General features: G+C 42.6%; 2 protein-coding genes across 4 annotated transcripts in view; one reads left to right on the forward strand and one right to left on the reverse strand.

Moving 5' to 3' along the window:
- Positions 1-3,669, reverse strand: part of DHX33 (DEAH-box helicase 33) — a 41,355-nt gene extending 37,686 nt beyond the window's left edge. Inside the window, exons 1-2 of one of the 2 annotated variants that reach the window (XM_033922143.1) lie at positions 3,380-3,669; positions 2,528-2,737 (exon numbers count right to left, since the gene is read on the reverse strand). In XM_033922143.1, the coding sequence (XP_033778034.1) occupies positions 2,528-2,732 (205 nt within the window). In that variant the 5' untranslated portion in view covers positions 2,733-2,737; positions 3,380-3,669. The remainder of the gene's footprint in view (positions 1-2,527; positions 2,738-3,379) is intronic. The other variant, XM_033922144.1, reaches the window with a different exon arrangement.
- A 150-nt stretch (positions 3,670-3,819) lies between these two features.
- DERL2 (derlin 2) lies at positions 3,820-20,647 on the forward strand. 2 transcript variants are annotated; one of them, XM_033922145.1, is made up of 7 exons: positions 3,881-4,066; positions 7,942-8,007; positions 10,156-10,229; positions 12,413-12,506; positions 15,553-15,748; positions 17,679-17,769; positions 20,266-20,647. In XM_033922145.1, exons 1-7 carry the CDS (start codon positions 3,974-3,976, stop codon positions 20,369-20,371), a joined length of 720 nt encoding a protein of 239 aa, XP_033778036.1. In that variant the 5' UTR covers positions 3,881-3,973; the 3' UTR covers positions 20,372-20,647. The 2 variants fall into 2 exon arrangements, with proteins under 2 accessions (XP_033778037.1, XP_033778036.1); XM_033922146.1 differs by lacking the exons at positions 10,156-10,229; positions 12,413-12,506; positions 15,553-15,748; positions 20,266-20,647 and having other exon boundaries at positions 3,820-4,066; positions 17,679-17,744.
- Positions 20,648-22,537: the final 1,890 nt, after the last annotated feature.

Genomic DNA, 22,537 nt, shown 5'->3' on the forward strand with positions numbered 1-22,537 from the left:
TAAGAATTGCCACTGCTGGGTCAGACCAATGGTCCATCCTGCCCAGCAGTCTGCTCACGTGGCGGCACCTAGGTCAAGACCAGTGCTCCAAATGAGTCCAGTCTCACTAGTTCAGCAAGAACTTGTTTTGAAACTCTGGAGGATGTTTTTCTCTATAACAGACTCCGGAAGAGCATTCCAGTTTTCTACCACTCACTGGAATGGAAGATTAGGTAATCTTCTTTCCAATAGAAAGCACATGAGTCCTGAAGCCCTGTCCTGTCTGTGTTCAGTATAACCTGCTTTCAGTCGCAGAATGGTAGGTCTCTCCAGAGGTTTATATTATGGCAGCTAATGGCTGCGGGCTGCTATCTTAAATACAGGAATTTCTATTCTATATATGATTACTCTGGTCAGAGGTTTCAGAGCAGAACAAGTGTTGGTGCTGGTTTGTTTTTCACTCCACCTTGTTAATGCTATTTTGTATTTGTGGCAGAGCAGATTAAAAGTGAGTCGATCGGGAGTTCTCTATGCCTCACCTTGTTATTTATCCCCTTTCAGGGGTTATCTGCTGCTTTTGGTATGAACTGAGGAGATAGGGTACTGCCCAGTGACACAAGGAGGTGGAGCTAAAAAAGTAGATGTCTTCTGCATGCCCTCACAGGTGAGGATACATAACCCACTAGTTCAGGACTCATGTGCTTTCTACTGTAAAGAAGATTGAGTTAAGAACTTAAATCTTCCATTACCTCATCCTCTGGCAATGAGTTCCAGAGTTTAACTATTTGTTGAGTGAAAAAAATATATTCTCCTGTTTGTTTTAAGTGTTACCATGTGAATTGATGGAGTGTCCCTTCATCTTTATACGTTTTGAAAGAATAAACAATTCATTTATACCTGTCCTACTCTACTCAGGATTTTGTAAACCTCTGTCATATACCCCCACCCTCAGACATCTCTTCTTCAAGTTGAAGTGCCCTAACTTCTTAAACTTTCCTCATATAAAAAGGAGTTCAATCCTCTTAATCGTTATAGATGCCCTTCTTTGAACCTTTTCTGATTCCACTATATAACATTTTCTGGCTTTGACTCTCTGAAGAAAAATGAACCAAGCTACTTGGGTTCTTCTCCCTGGAGAAGCGGAGACTCAGAGGAGACATGATAGAGACTTACAAGATTATGAAAGGCATAGAGAGGGTGGAGAGGGACAGGTTCTTCAGTGTACTGGGAACTACAAGAACAAGAGAACATCCGGAGAAATTGAAAGGGGACAGGTTTAGAACCAATGCTAGGAAATTCTTCACACAGAGGGTGGTGGATACCTGGAATGCACTTCCGGAGGGTGTAATAGGTCAGACTACATTATGGGGTTTCAAAGAAGGACTAGATAAATTCCTGAAGGATAAGGGGATTGAAGGTTACAGATAAAGGAGAAAGAAAGGGTATAGATAAAAAAGAAAAGGGGTTTGAAGGATATAAAGGATTAGGGAAGAACAGGTTCTAGACAAAAGATCATTTTACAGGTCAGGTTCACATGTAGGGCCCCTGTGGATTTTTGTGCTCCAAGAGCTGGAGAAAGTTATTGGATTATCTATAGACTGGTCTTATAGGAAGTTGTTGTTGGGTGTCACAGGTCCCCTGGTGGAAGCGGGTGTTAGCGAATCTGGAAGGCGCTTTCTTTTAGTGGCCTTAGGAATCACAAAGAAACTTATTCTTCGCCATTGGATTGGTACTACGCGGCCAACGGTGCAACAGTGGCGGGCTAATATGTCTCTGATGGCTGGGTGGGAGCGGCAGCACCGTCGGGGGGCTGTGAGCTGGAAATCTAAGACCTATTTGGATTATTGGAGTTCCTTTTAGGGCTGGTTGGAGATCATGGGTGCACAGGGAGGGTGGGGGGGAGGGGCTGGAGGGGGAGGGGGTTTCATTTAAAAAATTGGATCTGCATGGGGGAGGATATGTTGTGGACGTATCGACGTTTGTTCTTTTTACCTGCACCCTTGATTGTTGTATATGATGTCTTTCTTGTATGGTCACAATTTGTATTTTCTCGTATGCATTGATCCTTTAATAAACATATTTTCAAAAAAAAAAAGATGTAGTATTTTCAGAAGTGTGAGAAGAGGATACAGATTATAATTATTCACACATCTTCTTTACCCAACGTGTGGTGGACACCTGGATTGCGCTTCCAGAGGACGTTATAAGGCAGAGTACGGTACTGGGGTTCAAGAAAGGATTGGACAAATTCCTACTGGAAATGGGGATAGAGGGGTATAGATAGAAGATTACTGCACAGGTCCTGGACCTGTTGGGCCGCCGCGTGAGCGGACTGCTGGGCACGATGGACCTTGGGTCTGACCCAGCAGAGGCATTTCTTATGTTCTTATAATAAGTATACTACAGTAAAATAAACTGATGTAAAGCTGAGCACTGTGGACCCACCCTACAATCACCACTTTAATCCCTACTAACAAAGACAGAGATCCAGAATGTTAAACAATTTCTCAGAAAACTGCAGGATTTTGGCTACGAGGGTCCCGGTTACCTATAAGCACGACACTGTCCAGTTGCCGGAGCTGCCCAATAAGCTGGGCTCGAGCCTGGAAGATGGGGAGGTTTCTACGCTGTAGCTCCACCGGGATCTGAGACTTTCGAGTTCCCGCCAGCATCACTGTCTTTCTGCTGAAGGGGAAAAGTGGGGACCCCGTCTTAAATTTCTTGGCTGGCGGAAGATCAGAATCCTGAGACATATTATCTTTAAAAAAAAAAAAAAAAAAAAAGATAAATCAAACCAAGGATGGGAACATTCAATTCCCAAAGATGAAATAACAGGAATGCTCTCAGGGCTGAAATTAAACAAAACCACCTGGTACACAGCTGTACCTATTAAGTTGCCCAGTCCTGGAGCTACCAGCACCAGCTCAGTGGAAACAGTGGTCAGCAAATAAACTGAAGTGATATATTTTTAGTGGATTAGCTTAATGTATCTGAATAGTTTACAAGAGTAATCCTCGGAAGATCAGTTACACATAGTGTTTAAAAATTACAGAGTACTAATGCAGGGCTGTATAAGCCATAACCCAACATAATTCAATAGAAGAAGATGAAGCTCAACAATCGGTTTTCTGTACTGATGCAACTTCCTAAGCCATTTTTTTTTCTATTACTCCCTTTTTGCGTGGTTGTTAATTTCTGCTTAGGAACATCGTGCAGCCTCCCCAATATCAGGGTAAACGATGAGTCTCAAATGCATTCTGTATTCAGTGATGAAGCGGATTCTCAGGCCGCTCGAATATTTTCATAACACCAACTTTATATTCTGATTTATAACTGAGAAAGAGAGTACTGCCCCCCCCCCCTCCCCTCTCGAAAGCTAGGAATGAAAAGTACTGATTACCTTATAACTGTTTTCTTTGTGTAAACTAGTTTAGAAAGTGAGGCACAGCAGCCACTTTCCGAGTGAACCTCTAGGCAGCCCATTCCTGCAGCAGAGACCGGCACCTGTAAGCTCCACAGTCCATTACATCACTATTAACGAGCGTGTGGCCTCGCGCTCGACTCTCTCCTCCCGACGAAGCCTGAAAGCGGGGAAATATCGCCCACAACATCCGCTCCTCACCCTCACGCTGAAACCATCTCCCACCCCTCCAGGCTGCTCACGCTCGCTTCCGTTCCTAGTCACGCCTCCCGCCATCTCCACCAATCAGATTTCCAGGAGTGTCAACTGCACCAGTCTAAACAAATCGGATAGCTCCTGTTTCTCTAAAGTTCTGTCGCTGTCCAATCCTCGGTGAGCATGTGTTCTTTAGACGCTTTTGGTAATGCAGGCGTGGAGGCCGAAGAGTTGATATCGGTACGCATCCAATCCGGCGCCAGCGAGTCAGGGAAAACGCTCCACTATTGGCAGCTGGGTCCTCTACTTAGGCGGAGCTTATTTGTACCTTCAGCCACCTAGACAGGAACAGGAAATGAAGAAGGCGAGGTGGGCAAGATGGCGTATCAGACGGTGAGGCAGGAGTACTTGCAGATCCCTTCGGTAACCAGAGCATATACCACTGCCTGTGTGCTCACCACGGCTGTTGTGGTAAGATCAAAGAGGCGTGTTCACTGGTTTGTCTGTGGGACGGTTCGGCTGGGTAGGGATATACTAAAGGAAAAAAAGCTTCTGAATGGGTTTCAACAAGGAGAAATTCTGTTTTCAGAATCTGACGGCTTTATCCGCTGCTGCTTAGTGAACCTTTACCTTGCACACTTCAAACTCCCCTAAACAAACAAAAGTGAATTTTAATTTGTTTTATTTGATGTTGATCACATCATAATTGTATCCTATGGTCGCTGTTGACTGTCCTTCTTTCGCTATCCTGGATGTCCAAATTTAGTCAATTCACGGATATTCGATCATCTTCTATTTGGTCTTCCTTTTTCTCACTCCTTTACCTCTTCCAAGCATAATTGTTTTCATCTTTTCTGTGTCTAGACATTGCTAGTTTCCTTGTTTCAATTTTGTCCACAGCCATTTCTTTCCTGTTCAGATTCTCTCCAATCTCTCTGTGCTCACCAACAGGTCCTTTTATAAAGTTGCGCTGCTAAGCCACTATTCTGTTCCTATGGTTGGCTCAGCATTTATCATGCGCTTCCCAGCAGTGCATCTTTGTAAAAGCTTGCCCATACCCCTCCAACTTATTCTTGTTTTCCTGTAATATTTCTTTTCAAATACATTCAACTTCACAGTGTGTTTTTGTTTGGGTTTTTTTTAAAATGGAATATAAGAACTCGTGTGCATAAAGCAGTGTCCAGTATTTGTAGTTTGGTTATTGTGGTAATGTTCTTGTTCTATAAAACCATGAAAATTAAATTAAAGTACAATGATAAAAAATACTGTGATAAAAATCTAACCAGACCCTACACGGTCTGTGTTCCGGCGAACACGCCTTCCTCAGGGGTCCAATGGTTTGCAACCTCACATATAAAGAATTGGACTGAAAATAGTCTATTGTCTTTAAACATGTGAGCAAAGAACACCGCAGACAAGCTGAAATAGCAAAAAAAATGGATCCCTCCCCCCCTGAGGAAGGCGTGTTCGCTAAAACACGGACCGTGTAGGGTCCGATTGGATTTTTATCACAGTATTTTTTTATCATTGTACTTTTTTAATTGAATTTTCATGGTTTTATATGTCAGTGGTTAATAAATTATCTCCAGAACATCTGTATCCACAGTTTTTGTTTTTATCGGTGGATTGTTTTCACTGTGGATCATTGGGTCTACCCATTTTTCTTTAATGATCTTGTTCTTCCATATTGTAGTCAGGTTCACAAAACCATTATTGGCTATTCTAGTTCTCCTTTGTGTTTCTTGCTACAGTTATCTTTGGTTATTGCACTTCCCAATTCAAATTGGGCTACACATTTCAACATCTCACCTTCTATGAGCATCTTCATTGTAATTATCATTACTGTTGCCATCACTTGCATTTTATCCCTGTTGATCTGAAGTTCAGTCTTTATCAACTGCATTTGTATCTGGTTTACTTTTATCACCATTCCTCTGTGCTCTTGCACTTCCATTTTTTCCATGATGAGAATTGTTATGAAAAATGTTGGGGACATTGGATCTCTTTGTTTACTGCTTATTACCCATTTATGTGTGTGTTAAAACTTTTTATGCCACATATACTGTTAAATAGGTCAAAGCTAGTGGTCTCAAACTTGCAGCCTGGGGGCCACATATGGCCCGCCAGGTACTATATTAAGGCCCTTGGTATGTTTTATCAATCACAAAAGTAAAATAAAACAGTTTCTTGATCATATGCCTCTTTAGCTATAAATTATAATATTATTATTAAGACTTAGCCAAAAGGAAAGATTTATAAACTATAAAGAGTTTTTTTTACCTCGTGCAAAATTGTCATTTTTTTAATAAGACATTAACTATTTTTTCTGAAGCCCTCCAAGTACCTACAAATCCAAAATGTGGCCCTGCAAAGGGTTTGAGCTTGAGACAACTGGTCTAAGCAATGTAAGTCTAAAACAACACAAAAAGAAAATAACTCCATCATTAAATGGAAAGCGAACAAGAACAATCACTCAAATTATCACCAGTATTCTTTGTTTAATCCATTATATCTGGTCATCAACTGAGACCGAATCCACAGTTGGGAAAATTTAAGAAGTGTAAGCAAGAGTAAAGAAGTGTATTTTTAAGAGACTTACCATATTTTTTGCTCAGTTAGGCACACTTTTTTCCCCCAAAAAATGGGAGAAAATTAGGGTGTGTCTTATGTAGCGAATACCACCAAAAACAAAACCAGATACCCGTTTTTAATCCTGGCAGGCCTGTTCCTGATCCTCATCCTCGGAGGCAGTTTTCAGCTTTGGCTCTGTGTATCAGCTTGCTTCCGTAGATCGTTGGCCCGTGTTTATGGTGCATTTGGGTTCGGGTGCCGGTCAGCGTGGGGGCAGCTGCCAGAAGTGTGGCTCGCCATGCCTCTGTGGTAATTGTGGTCCGGACTGTCTTCCAGGGTGGATCAGACAGGCATTGCATGCTGCGTGCAGGCCTGACTCTGCTGCCGGTGTGTTGTGTTGGGCCATGACCACCTGGCTTGCGTTAGCGGCTGGTGGGGAACACAACAGGGTGGATCGGCAGCTCCTGGGTCAGCATTTGGAGCTACGTGTCGAGCGACATGGGGAGCTGGGGTTTGAGCGGGGGAGTCCCTGGAGTCGGTGGTCGGGTGGAGAGTGTTGGACACAGTCCAGCTCATGGAGTATGGCTCCTGCCATTTCCTGACTGCCGACGCTGTAGAGGTATGGCACGTGGCTTTCATGGAATCTTAGTGTGGGTGCCCTCATATATGCTGTAGGGGTTGGCGCCTCCTCCAGGGGGCCTAACTTAATTGGAGGCCAGGTGGTGGATCAGTAATGGGCTGGTCAGGCAGGTGACCCATTGTGGTGGGAGAGCTGTTTGGGTTGCTGCTTCTCTTCTTTGCTGGGATTAAAAACAGGTACAGGGGGGTCCTGCCTGCCCGCCCTGTCCCCTGTCTCGGCCTACCACTAGATCACTAGAGGGGGAAAGGGTACAGAGCCAGGCAGGGAGGGGGGTCAGGGTGCAGAGCTTGGCAAGGAGTGTGGGGTTGGGTGCAGAGCCGGGAAGGGGGACAGGGTGCAGAGGCAGGGAGGGGGGACAGGGTGCAGAGCCTGGCAGAGTGAGGGGGGCTAGGTGCAGAGCCTGGGTTCAGAATGTTGGGGGGGTTCTTGTTTTCCTCCTCTAAATCTAGGGTGTGTCTTATGGTCAGGTGCATCTTATGGAGTGAAAAATACAGTAAACCTTGAGAAGGAAAGTTCGTTAAGAATAGAAGGAAGTAGTTCCACAGCTTAAGCAGAAGGCAGCAACATGCCAGGTAGATTAAAGATGTGCATTCTTGGGGTGAGGTAGTACTTGTTGATTTGAGTCTACAAGATGGGGTGTAGGAAATGTTTAGAGATGAAATATACAGAAAAAGAGCTGACCAAGGTAAAATACTTTATGCACCAAATGAGAATCTTAAATGATTTGGTTTTCAGTGTTATATTGCATTGTTCACACCTTCCAGTAGCCCTTCTGCCATATCAGTTCCAAAAATACCAAAAAGAATCAGACCAAGAGCTCATCTCTGCTGTGCATCATTTGTAATTTCTACATCCTCCAAAAGAACTTGATTTACTGTTAACCTTTTGCCATCTCCCACTGAACTGATTTATGACCCTGTCATTTATACCAAGGATGCTCTGTTTGTTTGAATCATCTTCATGGAACCTTGTCAAAGGTGTTGTTGAAATCCAAGTACACCATAACTTCTGTTGCAACTATGGTATGCTCAGACACCTTGATTGCATCTTAATTAGCAGAAGTTAGCGTTTTGGGGGTTTGGGAGGTTTTGTTTTTTTAAATCCTAATTAGTACTAATTTTATCTTGTATTTCAGCAATTAGAACTGATCACACCTTTCCAGCTGTACTTTAATCCTGAATTAATATTTAAACATTATCAAGTAAGTACATGTCTGCTTTTTGTATAATGTTTTATATTATTTGCAATTTTGTTCGTCATTTTCAACTGAAAATATTCTATGAGCATTGGCGCTGTTACTCCCACAGCCGGTGCTTAAAACCATGCTACGGTTTTGTAAAAGGAGAGGGGGGTAGTAGTTAGGCACATACATTTAGGCCAAGAGAACCCTGGCATAAATATGATGCACCTAAAAGTTAGAATGCCTAGCGCTGTACTAGTCAGTGCTGACTTTTTGGGGGGGGTTTGTTTGGTTGGTTGGTTGCTGTTTTTTTTTTTTTAGTGACCTGTATAGAATCGGGCCCAAATTTTTAGAGACCTGTATAGAATCAGGCCCACATTTGTACAAAAATCTGTACAATCACCTTAATATCAGTTTGATTCTCCTGTGCAGATATTAAAATATTATCCACAAATGGACAGTTTTTCAGCTTCTTTCCCAGCTTGATAATTTGGAACTCAGGAGCTTGCTACAACTTAAGGGTTGAGAGCTCTAATATTAGAATAAAATGGGGGATAGTGGTTAGCCCCACCTAGTACTGCCTCCTGTAGCAAACTAATCAGTGACCTCATTAATGAGTAGCCAGGCACTAGGCTTCCAGTATAATACAGTAGCTTTTTATCCATGCCAACACTTTCCTGGTGATGTTCTAGTGATGTCCCACTTTCCTAACACTCAGAACATGTAATCCTACCCTAATTTGTCAAATGCCTTTTTGGCTTTCAGAATTGGGTTGCACCTGCTGTTATCAAGGTGGCCAGCAATTTCATTGTATTGCATGTTTTAGTCTCGGCAGTTGTAACATCATGGCTCCTAACTTATCCGTTAAGATCACAGCTAAAATTTTGACACCTGTGTTAATAAGGTCTATAACCCATATCCTACAACTCCCTACCCTTGTGCAAAACTACAATTTTAGGATGTTTTATCTCTTTTTAGAATACCACCCCTCGTCCTGAGCCTGATTTAATTTATTCTGCAGTGCCCCACTACATTCAGTTGACTTTTCTGCACCTCTGTTAGCTACAGCTAATCAATTCTTGACAGTGTTCTCATTCTATTCCTCTCCTCCCCCCCACAAATGTTTCCTTATATAGATTCTTATAAAATTTCAAGAAGTGCTGTTTGTCCCTTCCATAGTATTTATTTATTTCAATTTTCTATAATGTTCTTCCCAAAAAACTCAGAACAGTTTATATGAATTTATTCAGGCACTCAAGTATTTTTCCCCATCTGTCTTAGTGGGTAGTATACTGAAGCACTCCATCCCTATCTCTAAAACCTAGTTTATAGTTTATTTAATTTTTGATTAAACGCTTTTTCGTTTCTTCAAAGCATTGTACAGAATATAAAATAACAATACAGCAAAAAAGAAAATATAACATTTAGAACAAACTTTCTATAAACTACATAACAGACTATAGAACGTACTAGGTAATTATGGGCTGGCTTGCGATAAACACAAATGGTAAAGGGGGAAAGAAATACAATTGGTAAAGTAAATGAAAGAAACATTTAGGGTAAACACAAAAGGAATTAGGGAAATGGGCATGAATTAAAAACAAATATTTAATCTCTAAAATGAGCCCTTTTTTTTTTTTTTTTTTTTTTTCAGTTAAAAGCGTCGTTAAAAAGGAAACATTTTAAGTTGCTTTTAAATTTTTTTAAGTTTTTTTCCATTTTTAAATATAGTGGAAGAGCGTTCCAGATTGCAGGGGCTGTAACTGAAAAAATTGAGGTATGGCGTGTGCCAATATTTTTTAGGGAAGGAATATTGAGGTTAAATTGAGATATGGACCTTAGGGATCTTGGTGGGTCGTATGGAATCAGTAATCTATCTATGAAGGCTGGGGCATTTGATTGCAGAGTTCCAAATGTTAAAAGTCTGTACTGTAGATGCACTTCTTACTGCTGTTTAGCTAAGAGCTTGCTGGCTTTATTTCAACTATTAAGAACAGTAGAATCTGGTGGCCATGCTTAAGATTCATGTGTGCCAGGTTCCATAGGTAGTCAGACTATGGTCCCTGGCCAGAGTAATGTCACTGCAGTGACTGGGGTAGGGTGTACAAGTAAGGATAAACTCTATCTCAAACTCATTTATCAATTTATTTTTTCCTTTCCTTTTTACAGGCATGGCGATTAATTACAAACTTTTTATTCTTTGGTCCAGTTGGATTCAATTTTTTATTTAATATGATTTTCCTGTATCCTTCATGAAGCACTTGTGGTATAACTCTGAATACAGATTTGTGTGTGTGTATGTATTTCACATTGTAATGTTCTCAGTCATTCTTGGGTGTAAATTAAAGGTGGGTGCTATAAACCAGAATGGAGCTACTTGGATGGTCTTGCTTCTCAAAAATTCATTGCTTTTGGGAGCAAGAAATATCACCAGATTGGGAGGGGGAAAATGGAGGATGCTGAAACTTCTATTTTTTTATCAGAATGCAAATTCTCCACCTTCCCCATGCAAGATAGCAATAAATACAGTGGTCTGAGGCATATTTCACTACTGTTCAGCACTATGATGGACAACATTTTTATATGTAGGTAGAAGTAGGGATTTGGATTGGCTAACACCATTTTAGTGATAGCCCAAGGCAGTGGTGTAGTAAAGTGGGACGGTCTGCCCCGGGTGCCGTCTTGGTGGGGGCTCAGGCACCCGTCCTCCTCTCCACCCCCACTCCCCGCTACCTCTTTAATTTTCCCGGAGCGAGCAGCATCATAAATTTGCTGTCCGCGTCGGTGTCAGCTCTGACATCACTTCTTGGTCCCGCACTAGGAAGTGACATCGGAAGGAGAGCTGACGCGATATGGGCAGCACGTTTGTGATGCTGCTCGCGCCCAGAAAATGAATGAGGTGTGGGGGGAGGGGCTCCACTCACCCTTGCTATGCCAGGTAGTACAGTAGGTATTTTTCTGTCACTGGAGGGCTTACAATCTAAGCTTGTATGTGAGCAGTGGAGGGTTATCAGTGGGATTCGAACCTAGCTTCCCTGGCAGATTCCTTGCTGCTTAATTAAAGACTCTGTTCCAAGGGGCCTAGTTAGTTACTGAGTGGCAATTTAAAATGCTAAAGGATGAAAGACAACCTGGAATGATTTGTGGGTAGATCCGATGCAGAAGTGTAGAAGGGTATTTAAAAAAGGATGTCCCAAGTCAAAATTGGGATTTCCTGCTTTTAATGTCCGAAACTCCCATCTCAACTTGCAACCTAGGGATAAGGACATCCACCACAGCATTTTTTTTTTTTACAGAAATGGCCACACAAAACATCCTTGTAGAGCAGAGGGGCAACCTCTGTGGGCTGTAAACCAGAGCACTTAAGTTCATATCCACCTACAACTTTTTATTTTAAATGCTGAGCCCTCCAGAATGGGAAATACCTACTGTGCCCAACTATACCACTTCAATAGCCTTCAGGCTTGCAGGTGTAAATATTTAGGTAAAGTAAGTTGTCTCTCTCTTTCTGGAGCACTCACAATTGAAAGGAGTGAAAAAAGGGCTGAAGTGGGAATTGAACCAGGCAAACCTTAAAACATTCCTCTTTGCTGATGCATATTAAGCCCTTCATCAATACATAGTGCAGAGGGCATCAAGTAACATGAAACCCTCCATAGGTTCTCTCCCTCCCCTCCTTCCTTTTATACTATGTAATTCATCCTTGACCTCCCCATGTGCCAGCTTGTTGCACTTAACTATGATTATAGCAACCACTGTATGTATCCTACTACACTATAACTGCACTTAAGGTTTTCACCAAGGCACGGGGTAGCAAAAACTTAAATTTGGACCCTGGTTTGCAGTCCACAGCACTAACCACTAGGCCACTCTTCTGATCTGCTTTCAGCTTTGCTCAGAATGCCCATAGTACCTGATGTTGTCATAGAGCCTGGTATTCCTTTCTGGTTTCATTTTCAGGGGAGAGGGAGGGGGGACTGCAGCCACTGGGAAATTAAGGAGATGTCATGCCTTTAATTCCTCCAGTGGTCAACTGCTCAATCAGAACATCTTTTTGTTTCCTGGCCATGACTGAAAAGGGTCTAAATTAAAAATGGCCTCCTTTTTAGGCTTGAATGTTTCTTCTCATTTGATTATTGCTGTTGGATGTCCTAATTTTGGGTCCTTCCTAGTCCCGCCCTCAGTATGCCTCATTACTATTTGGATGAGCTGCATGGTAGAATATCCAAATTTTGCTGTTCCAAAATTGCGATTTGGACTTTTTTGGCAGGCAGACTTTTTTTTTTTTTTTTTAGTCATTTTGAGACATTCAAATGCTTTGAAAATAAGCCCCTTTGTTTCTTTGAACTCTTGCTTGGTAGTAACGAAGGAAACATGTCCTTTTCAGTATGTGCACTTTTTTATATTTTTCCTGAACGATTTTCAGATATCGTTACTGTCGAATGCTTGAAGAGGGTTCTTTCCGAGGCCGCACTGCTGACTTTGTATTTATGTTTCTTTTTGGTGGTCTTTTAATGACTGTATCCTTTCACTGTTTGGTTTTGTTTAATAAAATACAAGTTCAGGAAACAGAACCAAAGATTTGGATGATTGCAAAAAAGTGAATTAAAAAAATGTATTTCCTTCGGAGCTACGCAGAGCTCTATAGATGAGAAGTTCAGATTGTGGCATTGGTTTTGATCAGGAATTGTTCGTTGCTGTGGTATGATCAGATATAGAGGATATATTGAATGCATAAGAAATCAAATACTTAGTTTGTATAAGGGAGTGAGGGGCTATAAATACCGACTAGTGCAACTTTATTGTACTTGTTGGATTTGAGCAGAATTCTGCTGTGCTAAAACTGATAATTACAGTTAATATGCCTTTAAACCATTTTGTTTTATTTAATAGGATTTTTCTCACCTGGTTATTTCCTTTCTCACATGGAAGGAAGATATAAGAAACCCACCTTTTTCCAGATATGTTATACCTTAGTAATGATCCTGGAAAACTCTGCATGATAAATCAGGCCCAAAGTGAGTGATAAGACATTGGAAGGAGGCTTTTTTAGAAGTCATCTATACATAATTGGTGGTGGGCTGCAGTCTCTTCACTGCCAGAGGATGGAGCGTGCATGTGCAGTTTGGTGTACCAAGTCCAATACTACTCCTAGAGCACACATGTCTCTTGGTTCAACAAGTTTTTGGGGTGCCAATGTATATGTTGCTGCTCATTTGAACCCCACTAAGTGCCTATAACTCTCGCCAATGAAGAATCATTAAGCGGTGGCATGACTTGCTGAAATGCCAGCAAGGTTGCCATTGCTGGCAAAAAAAAAGGTAGACTTGAGGTGGCACAGCAGTGGTGCCAGCAATGTTCTCAAACCATCTTCCAGCTTCCTGCCAGCATGTAGAAACATAGAAATTGACGGCAGAAAAGGGCCATAGCCCATCGAGTCTGCCCATACCAATGACCCACTCCCTGATTCTTACTCTCCTAGAGATCCCACATGAATATCCCATTTTCTCTTGAAATCTAACACGCTGCTGGCCTCAATCACCCGCTGAGGCAGCTCGTTCCAATGATCTACCACCCTTTCAGTGAAGAAGTACTTCCTAGCATCACCCTGAAATTTCCCTCCCCTGATTTTCAGCGAGTGTCCTCTGGTTACCGAGGGCCCTGTAAGACTGAAGATATCATCTTTCACCTCTATACGCCCAGTAATATACTTAAAGGTCTCAATCATGTCCCCTCTCTCTCTTCGCTCCTCCAGTGAGTACATCCGCAGTTTCCTCAACCTTTCTTCATACGTGAGTTCCCCGAGCCCCAAAACCATCCTGGTAGCCATTCGCTGAACCGACTCAATTCTCAACACATCTTTTCGGTAGTGTGGTCTCCAGAATTGAACACAATACTCGAGATGAGGTCTCACCATGGATCTGTACAGTGGCATTATGACTTCAGGCTTTCTGCTGACAAAACCCCTACGAATACATCCCATCATTTGTCTTGCCTTGGATGAAGCTTTCTCTACTTGATTGGCAGCCTTCATATCGTCGCTAATGATCACTCCTAAATCACGGACCACCGTGGTCCTGGACAAGGTTTCACCATTTAGTGTGTAAGTTCTGTGCGGATTTTTTTTGCCTAGGTGCATTACTTTACATTTTTTAGCATTGAAGCCCAGCTGCCAAGTTGATGACCACTGTTCAAGCTGTCTTAGGTCCTGTCTTAGGTCCTGCGTCTTAGGTCCTGTCTTAGGTCCTGCGTCTGCAAAGTGAAATGGGATGAGAGAGAGAAAAAAAGGACTGACTAGAAACTGCTTGCTACAGTACTCAATTCCTGCCCATCATTCCACTGGGGATACAGAGAGGAGGGATTGAAAATGTGTGTGCTGCATTTGGAACAAAAACAATGGGATCAGACTGGGGAGGGTGATTTTTAACAGCATTGGGGGGGAATGTAAACATGCCTTTTCGCTGAATATTACCGTGCATTGGTTAGTATAACTTATTGTTTCAACCTTCTGCAACCCCATGAAAATGCAGTTTCCCTAGCAACAGCAGCAGATGAATCCAGAGACCAATGGGATAGCCCACATCTACCAGCAGGCAGAGATAGAGAAACTTCCAATTTTTAATGGTGCACAAATTAGGTGTTTTGAGGCAGTTAGAGGCTTTTAAAATAAAATTGGGAAATGCAAGATGGCCACTGGTGCAGTGATTCTGGCACCAAAAATGGCTTGGGGAGCAATAAAAACAGACCAAAAAAAAAATGTCAAAAACAGGATTTTAGGGGAGGGGAACCCTTGTGGAAGCACCAGAAACTCTTCAACCCCCCCCCCCCCCCCAATTCAACTCTACCCTGATGTCTCTTATAGTAATAGGCTGTACTTACTGTTGCCATGTGTTGTGCCTGCATCAGCTCTCGCTAGCTGGATAGAGGAAAAGCATTTTACACAGGCTGAAGCAGCCTGAAACCACCCCCGTCTCCACATGATTCTTCGAGAGAGCAGGGGGGACGCAACCAGCACCCACAAGGTCTCCCGACCAGTGCAGCGCTCAAAAACAGCTTGCACTCACGCTTTGAATGAAACCAGGTGAGGAGACTCCAATTGGCCAATCCAAGTGTTGGGGAAGGCCAGCCAGACAAGTGCCCTGCAGCAAGGGTGGCCTGCCCAGCTAGAGACCTCTTAACCCTGAGTCTGCAGCTTCTCCCAGGCAAAGCTGTCCCAGGACTACTGGGGAGATCTAGAGCACCCAAAGCCTCAAAAAAAAAAAAAAAAAAAAGTTGAATACCCAAAAACAAATATTAAGCATCTGAAAAGACACCTCACTTGCAAAAGGAAAAAACTGAGGAGAGGGCAGTGCTCGCTAATACAGGAAGGCATTGGAGTTGAAAATGTAAGATACTTTCTGCATCCCTCACAGATGAAGATGCACTTACCCATAGGTACAGGACTCATTTTCTTCTTACACTGGCAGTTAACATTAGAAACGGATGTATTCCATTTAAGCTTAGAAAATACAGACCCTGTACCTTGATACTATTCTTTGAATCTTCCTTGACATTGTTTTTTGTCAGATATTTGGTTTATTTGTAAATTTGGTTTTCTTGGGGCAGGCATTTACGATAATGCTTGTGTATGTCTGGAGCAGAAGAAACCCATATGTCCGTATGAACTTCTTTGGCCTTCTGAACTTCCAGGCCCCGTTCTTACCCTGGGTACTGATGGGCTTTTCCTTGCTGCTGGGAAATTCTATTATTGTGGATCTCCTAGGTAAGAAACAAACTTAGTGGCTGAAAATCTGTTCAGATCTTGGAAAAAATATTTTCTTAAAATCAATTAAGTTGTTCTAAAGCAAAAACAGTAATATCTGGATATACAGTAACTAATTCTGTCAGTGTGAATTTTCTGACATTTAATGTTTTGTTCCTGACCCAACCTCTTCGTCATATTCTCTTCCATCTGCTTTAACTAGGGTTAGGGCACCATGAGTCTCTGTAGTCATTATCCTTCATTGTCTGCCCTTGGCCCTCTAAAATGTAATGACTGGATTACTATTAATCCAGAATTAAACCTTAATTCTGCTTGCCAGGGTTGTGGGTATTCAATAGTTGGGATTTCTGTATGTGGAAAACTTGAATACTTCATCTTTGTAGCATCCACAAGCCTGGCCATCTCAGTATGCAGGGAATGGGACACAGATCTCTCTTGTAGCAGCACACATCACTACTATTAGGTTATAGATCAGACTTGAAATGATCCAATGCTAATATTCTCATTTTAATATGACTTATTTATATTACCAGGTATAAACTTGTTTCTAGCATCCTCAACTGAATCTTGTGGGAGTTAGGCAAGACAATCAAAACTATAAGAACAGTGAGGGTGTTAGGTGCTGTGGATAGGGAAATACCTATTGTATCTGACAGTAGTTCATCTTGAATCACTATTTCTATCGCATTACCAGACATACACAGTGCTGTGTTGAAAAAGTGCAAGTTATCTATAATAATAAAACTCTAGAGCGTGCATGCGTTCTTGAAAATTTGTGATTCCTGGCGCCGTGAGGTGTGCTTCTGTGGCAGTATTCTATTTGACACCTCACGGCGCTTGCAGGGGCTGGAGGCGCGTGTGGTGGCTGAAGGCGCGCGACTGTGCTCTCTCCCTGCCCGCGTCCTCGGCAGGGAACACACTTCCCGCCCTCACTCGCCACTGCCGCCGCTGATCCTCCTCTTCAGAGCAGCCTGCGATCGTGGCCGGCTTTAAAGAACCTTGCAGGCTGCTCTCCAACCTCGATAGCACGCTCCCTCTGACGCACGGGATCGCGTCAGAGGGAACGTGCTACCGAGTTGGAGAGCGGCCTGCTAGGTTCGCTAAAGCCGGCCACCACGATCGCAGGCTGCTTTGAAGAGGAGCAGGCCAGAAGACGCCGGGATGGAGGTAGGGTAAGAAGGGGATCAATACTGGGAGCCAGGGGGAGAGGGAAAGGGGGCTGCTTTGGGGGGGAGGGATGTGCTGGGGGGAGACAGAAGGGGCCATGGAGAGGGAAAGGGGGCTGCTTTGGAGGGGAGGTGTGCTGGGGACAGACAGCTTTGCTCTGGGAGGAGACAGAAGGGGCCATGGAGAGATAGGGAGAGGGAAAGGGGGCTGCTTTGGGGGGAGGGGTGTGCTTGGGGCAAACAGCTTTGCTCTGGGGGGGAAGACAGAAGGGGCCAGGGAGAGACAGGGGCTGCTTTGGGGGGGAGGGGTGTGCTTGGGGCAAACAGCTTTGCTCTGGGGGGGAAGACAGAAGGGGCCAGGGAGAGACAGGGGCTGCTTTGGGGGGAGGGATGTACAGGGGGAGACAGAAGGGGCCATGGAGAGTTAGGGAGATGGAAAGGGGGCTGCTTTGGGGGGAGGTGTGCTGGGGACAGACAGCTTTGCTCTGAGGAGGAAGACAGAAGAGGGCCATGAGAGACATTTAGGGAGAGGGAAAGAGGGCTGCTTTGGGGGGGAGGTGTGTGCTGGGGGCAGGCAGCTTTGCTCGGGGGGGGGGGGGGGTGGAGACAGAAGGATACAGACAGCGGCCAAGGAGAGAGAGATAAAGAAACACAGACAGACACATCTATTCTAGCACCCGTTAATGTAACGGGCTTAAAGACTAGTATCATTATAATGATCTAGAATATACCTTGATCACAGTAACTTTTTTTCCATTGTGTAGGAATTGCAGTTGGACATATTTATTATTTCTTGGAGGATGTGTTTCCGAATCAGCCTGGTGGAGTAAAGATTCTGAGGACACCATCCATTTTGTACGTATACAAACGAGGTGGTGGAGGCACTGTGTCTAAATTCAAGAAAGCATGGCACAGACATGTGAGATCTCTTAGGGAGAGAAGGCTGTAGTGAATGATCTGGATGGGGCATTTGGCCTTTATCTGCTGCCATGTTTCTGTGTTTCTATGAATATGAAGGAGGTCTAAAATCTGAGTAGAAAAAATCTAGAATAAAGGTGAGTTCCTTTCTTTTCAACAAATTTTAAATGCAAGTGGGGCATTTCATACAAAAATTTCCTTACCTTCAGAACATTCCTGAGTGGGTGTATGCCCTCTTACCAGTAAGAGAGACACAGAACTGAATGACATCACTTTATAAAGCAGGATGCAAATCTGAGACAGCCAATATTTTAATCTCTTCAGTAGATGGTAAGGAAATGCAGCCCTGCTCTATTGGGTTTATCTTTTTTAAGGTTTCCTTTTCCCTTAGAGAAGGACCCACACACACACACTAAAAAATTTTTTTAAAAAACAAAGTAAAGCTTGAAGATGTGAGGGCGATCTGGCTGCGACATCTGTCACCCTATTGATTGCTAGGGTTGATTCGGCTGATCTGGCTGGCTAGGCGGGTATCCCCTTCCTCCCTCGCCGCTCCATGCTCATCCCTTCCGAAGCTATGTGCTCGTTCAGAGGATGACCTCCCGATAGAAGAGGTACCGTTCTTCGGTCAAGGGTATGCCAGTAGCTGTGCTCCCCTGCTAGAACCTCCAAACAAGCTCAAGGTCCATTTGTAGGAGAACGTAGGGTAGTCAGCTCCAGGGCTGCATATATCAGCTTGTCTAATTTAAAAAAAAACAGAGCTTAGACCAGCTTTATAACTTTGAGGTCTGCAGCTACCATTTGGGGTGCTACTGTGTTGTATATTCCTTGTTTTCCTCCCTTCCTAATGTATCTTATTATAGTTTGTGCTTCTATATTTTGAGTAGATTGTAACCTTAGCTTTGTTTTGTTTCCTGTCCATCCCTCTTTATTTTATATTTTGTACACTGCCTAGATATTTTATGACATGGTACATTAAATAAATTTATCCAAAAAATCAAGAAAAGGATGCCCAAAATAAATCACAAAAAACTGCACCCTCCAAAATATAGGACAAGAGAATCACCTTTCATTACAAAAAGGGAGAAAAGACCTCAGTATCTTAATAGGGGCTCTTTAAGCTTCCCATATAGACAGGCTAGTTTTAAACAAAATTTAATCCTAGCAGACACATCCTTGGTCAAAAAAACTCCCAATTAATGTGTGAACTTCTATTCTAATTTACTTATAGTTTTATATATTTTTTTATACTTTTCTTCAAACAGCAATTTTCAAAAATATAAGTCACTTATCTGAGTGCTTTGATATTCAGGTGTAGTCCTGGAGTAAAGAAAGCAGGAAAAACTGCTCTATGGAAAAAAGCTATCAATCAAACATTCTTCCAAATTATAAATATAAATATTTTAATGATAGTAAATATTATATCATTGGTAAAGAGAGGAGTTTGAAGGGAACTAGGCATTTACAGGGGTATGTTAATTTTGGGGAAAGGAGGGAAAGTCTTTTAAATTTTAAAAAAATGCTGTCCAAGAGCTCACCTCGAGAAAGCCATGGGGTCCGATCACCAAAATAAGAAGTATTGTAGCAAGTCAGGAGTTTTTGTTGAAGCAGGAAGTATATCCAAGCAGGGACAAAGATCAGAGCTGCAGCAAGCAGTCCGTCTACTCCAGGAGACATCCGGGGATTTAGTGAAGGTGGCAGAGGAATATCCAGGTGTATTTATAAGGTATGGGAGGGGCTTAAGGGATTATAATTATATCCGGAGGCTGTCTAAGCCCCGTGATTGGAAGACAATGGTAGTAGTAATAATTGGGTATTCAGGATGTGGCAAGTCCAGGCTTGCAAATTATAATTTGGAAGAATGTTTGATTGATAGCTTTTTTCCATAGAGCAGTTTTTCCTGCTTTCTTTACTCCAGGACTACACCTGAATATCAAAGCACTCAGATAAGTGACTTCTATTTTTGAAAATTGCTGTTTGAAGAAAAGTATAAAAAAATATATAAAACTATAAGTAAATTAGAATAGAAGTTCACACATTAATTGGGAGTTTTTTTGACCAAGGATGTGTCTGCTAGGATTAAATTTTGTTTAAAACTAGCCTGTCTATATGGGAAGCTTAAAGAGCCCCTATTAAGACACTGAGGTCTTTTCTCCCTTTTTGTAATGAAAGGTGATTCTCTTGTCCTATATTTTGGAGGGTGCAGTTTTTTGTGACATTAAATAAATTTACATTATAACAGAAGAAACCCTAGGCTCCTTACCCAACAGGTGTTATGGTGAAAGTACTGGTGTCCCAGCGAGACAATAGATCATCCTCCCTTATAAACTTGTAATAAATTGGCTTTATTTTTCAGTTTAGACACTTGATGGGATGATTATAAATAATAATGAATGAGCAGCACTTTTAAACATGCCTTTTTTTTTTTTCTAGGAAAGTGATTTTTGATACGCCAGAAGAGGATCCTAACTACAATCCACTACCAGAAGAGAGACCAGGAGGTTTTGCATGGGGCGAGGGCCAGCGCCTTGGAGGCTAAGTGCAAGATCATGACACAATTGGGACACCAAACCGAAGCACGTTTTGGATCAACATTCTCCCTGTTACGAAAGAACGGAACTCTTGCCAGCACTATGGGTTCCAGAAGAGGATGCACTTTATATGCAATGGTTCAGTGACTCATCCATGTAGAGATTTCCAGTGGGCCACCAGTGCCTCTTGCTTTTGAAAATTTATTCTCTTGAAGCCAACACTCTGAAGCATGGGATCTCCTGGAAGTGCCAGTAAATGCGTCCACAAACACTTTTGGAAACTTTCTAACAGTGTTGTGTATGTGTGTGGTTAGGGTTTGTTTGGTTTTTTTTTTCTAAAAATCTTTGATACAAGAGACAATGTATGTGTGTATGTATGTCTTTTTGAAAATGAGAAAAATTAAAACTTTTTCCATCACTCCTTGGGTTAGAGTATTTGTGGGCAGCATTTCTTATTACTGCCATACTACTGTAGTTTAGAGCAGTGTCTTTCAACCTTTTTACACCTATGGACCGGAAGAAATAAAAGAATTATTCTGTGGACCGGCATCTGTCCGTGGACCGGAGGTTGAAGAACACGGGGCTAAGTTGTGGGCCAGACCCTGCCCCCATAATAGTACTAATTGCACCTTGCACGTACTGTGCTCATCTGAAAGCCTTCCCTCTGACGTTGCAACATCAGAGAGAAGGCTTCCGGTTCAGGCGCAGGATGCCCGTAGGAGCCACTGCCCATGGCTTTGTGCACCAAATCAGTGAAGAAGAGGGAGCTGGCTCGAAGATAACACTGCATCGATCACACCGTGGACCGGCAGTTGAAGAACATTGTTTTGGGCCTGATGCACGTGCTGGCCCTGTGGACCGGCAGGAAATTTCTGTGGACCGGCACTGGTTCATGGACCAGTGGTTGAAGAACACTGGTTTAAAGAAATCACTTTTTTTTTTTTTTTTTCCATTTTGTGAGCTAAATATGCTTTATGAATGTGATGGGTTGTGCTGTTTTGGGTTGTTGTGTGTTTTTTTTTTTTTTTTTTTTGGGGGGGGGGTTTGGGGTATGATTTTGTTTTTAAGGGAAGAGAAAAAGCAATTCTATACTGGTAAAACAGGCCCAGGTGCTGTTAGCAGCTGCTGATCATGTGTCAATCACATGACGGTGCAGGGTGCAGAATCGCATCTCCAGCAAAGGTAGGCACCGGAAATGTAGGCCAAGGTTTTCCAGCCAACATTTCCACTACCTACCTTTTGATGTGAATTGTGCCATTGTAAGCGCTTTAGGCTGCCTAATGTCACTTCCGGCGTTGCCTACATCCACAGTGGCACTAGGTGGCCTAAAGTGCTTAGAAGTGTAATTCCAGTGCCTTGAAACTCAATTTAAAAATGCCCTTTAAACAGCATTTTTTTAACAGCTTAGGTGCCAGTTAGAGAATCTTTTATGTCTGATTAGGTTCTTTATGATGAAGACTATATAGGCAAATAGCATAATACTCAGATTGAATTTCTCCCAGTACTCGTGGATCATATGTTGGTCTGGTTGGTAGTTAGGAAATATGCAGAGTACTGCTGTACTTGGACCAAGTAGATGGAAATATCTGAGGAATGTTGATTCTGGACACTCTGAAGAAGCAGGAAGTACAGAAAGCAATTATATTCCATATCCCTGTCAGTGCAATTCTAGGAACATTCATTAGAAGGTTTCACAAGCTGCAGTTCTTATTTAAGTAAAGACAAAAGGATGTAGGAAACTTGAATGAAGTGGTATCATGTACCTCGTATGGATTCTGAAATATGCATTATTTCTGCTAATTTCTCAGACAAGCACACCCATCTGAACACCTTTTGAACCTACACAGGGGTTTACCTACCCCCTTTGCCCAGTCTACTCAATCTATGGACATATTAGTAGATCTCATGGCTGTACCTCATATTAATGATTTTTTTTTTTAAAGACAGCCAAAACCTAAACAAACTTCACAGTCGCTGAGATAACATATGAGGGCTGTTCAAAAAGTATAAGATCTCTTATTCAAAAATCTCATTCAGCTACAACACTCTTATACTAATCTCCTTCAAAGTAGTCCCCTTGGGCTGCCACACGCTTCTTCCACCGGTTCTGCCACTGTTGGAAGCAGCACTGGAACGCCTCTTGAGATTGCTCGCAACTGGTCCGTTGTATTCTG

This window comes from Geotrypetes seraphini, chromosome 15, assembly GCF_902459505.1.
Source record: "Geotrypetes seraphini chromosome 15, aGeoSer1.1, whole genome shotgun sequence".
In the NCBI taxonomy this organism is placed as follows: Eukaryota; Metazoa; Chordata; class Amphibia; order Gymnophiona; family Dermophiidae; genus Geotrypetes; species Geotrypetes seraphini.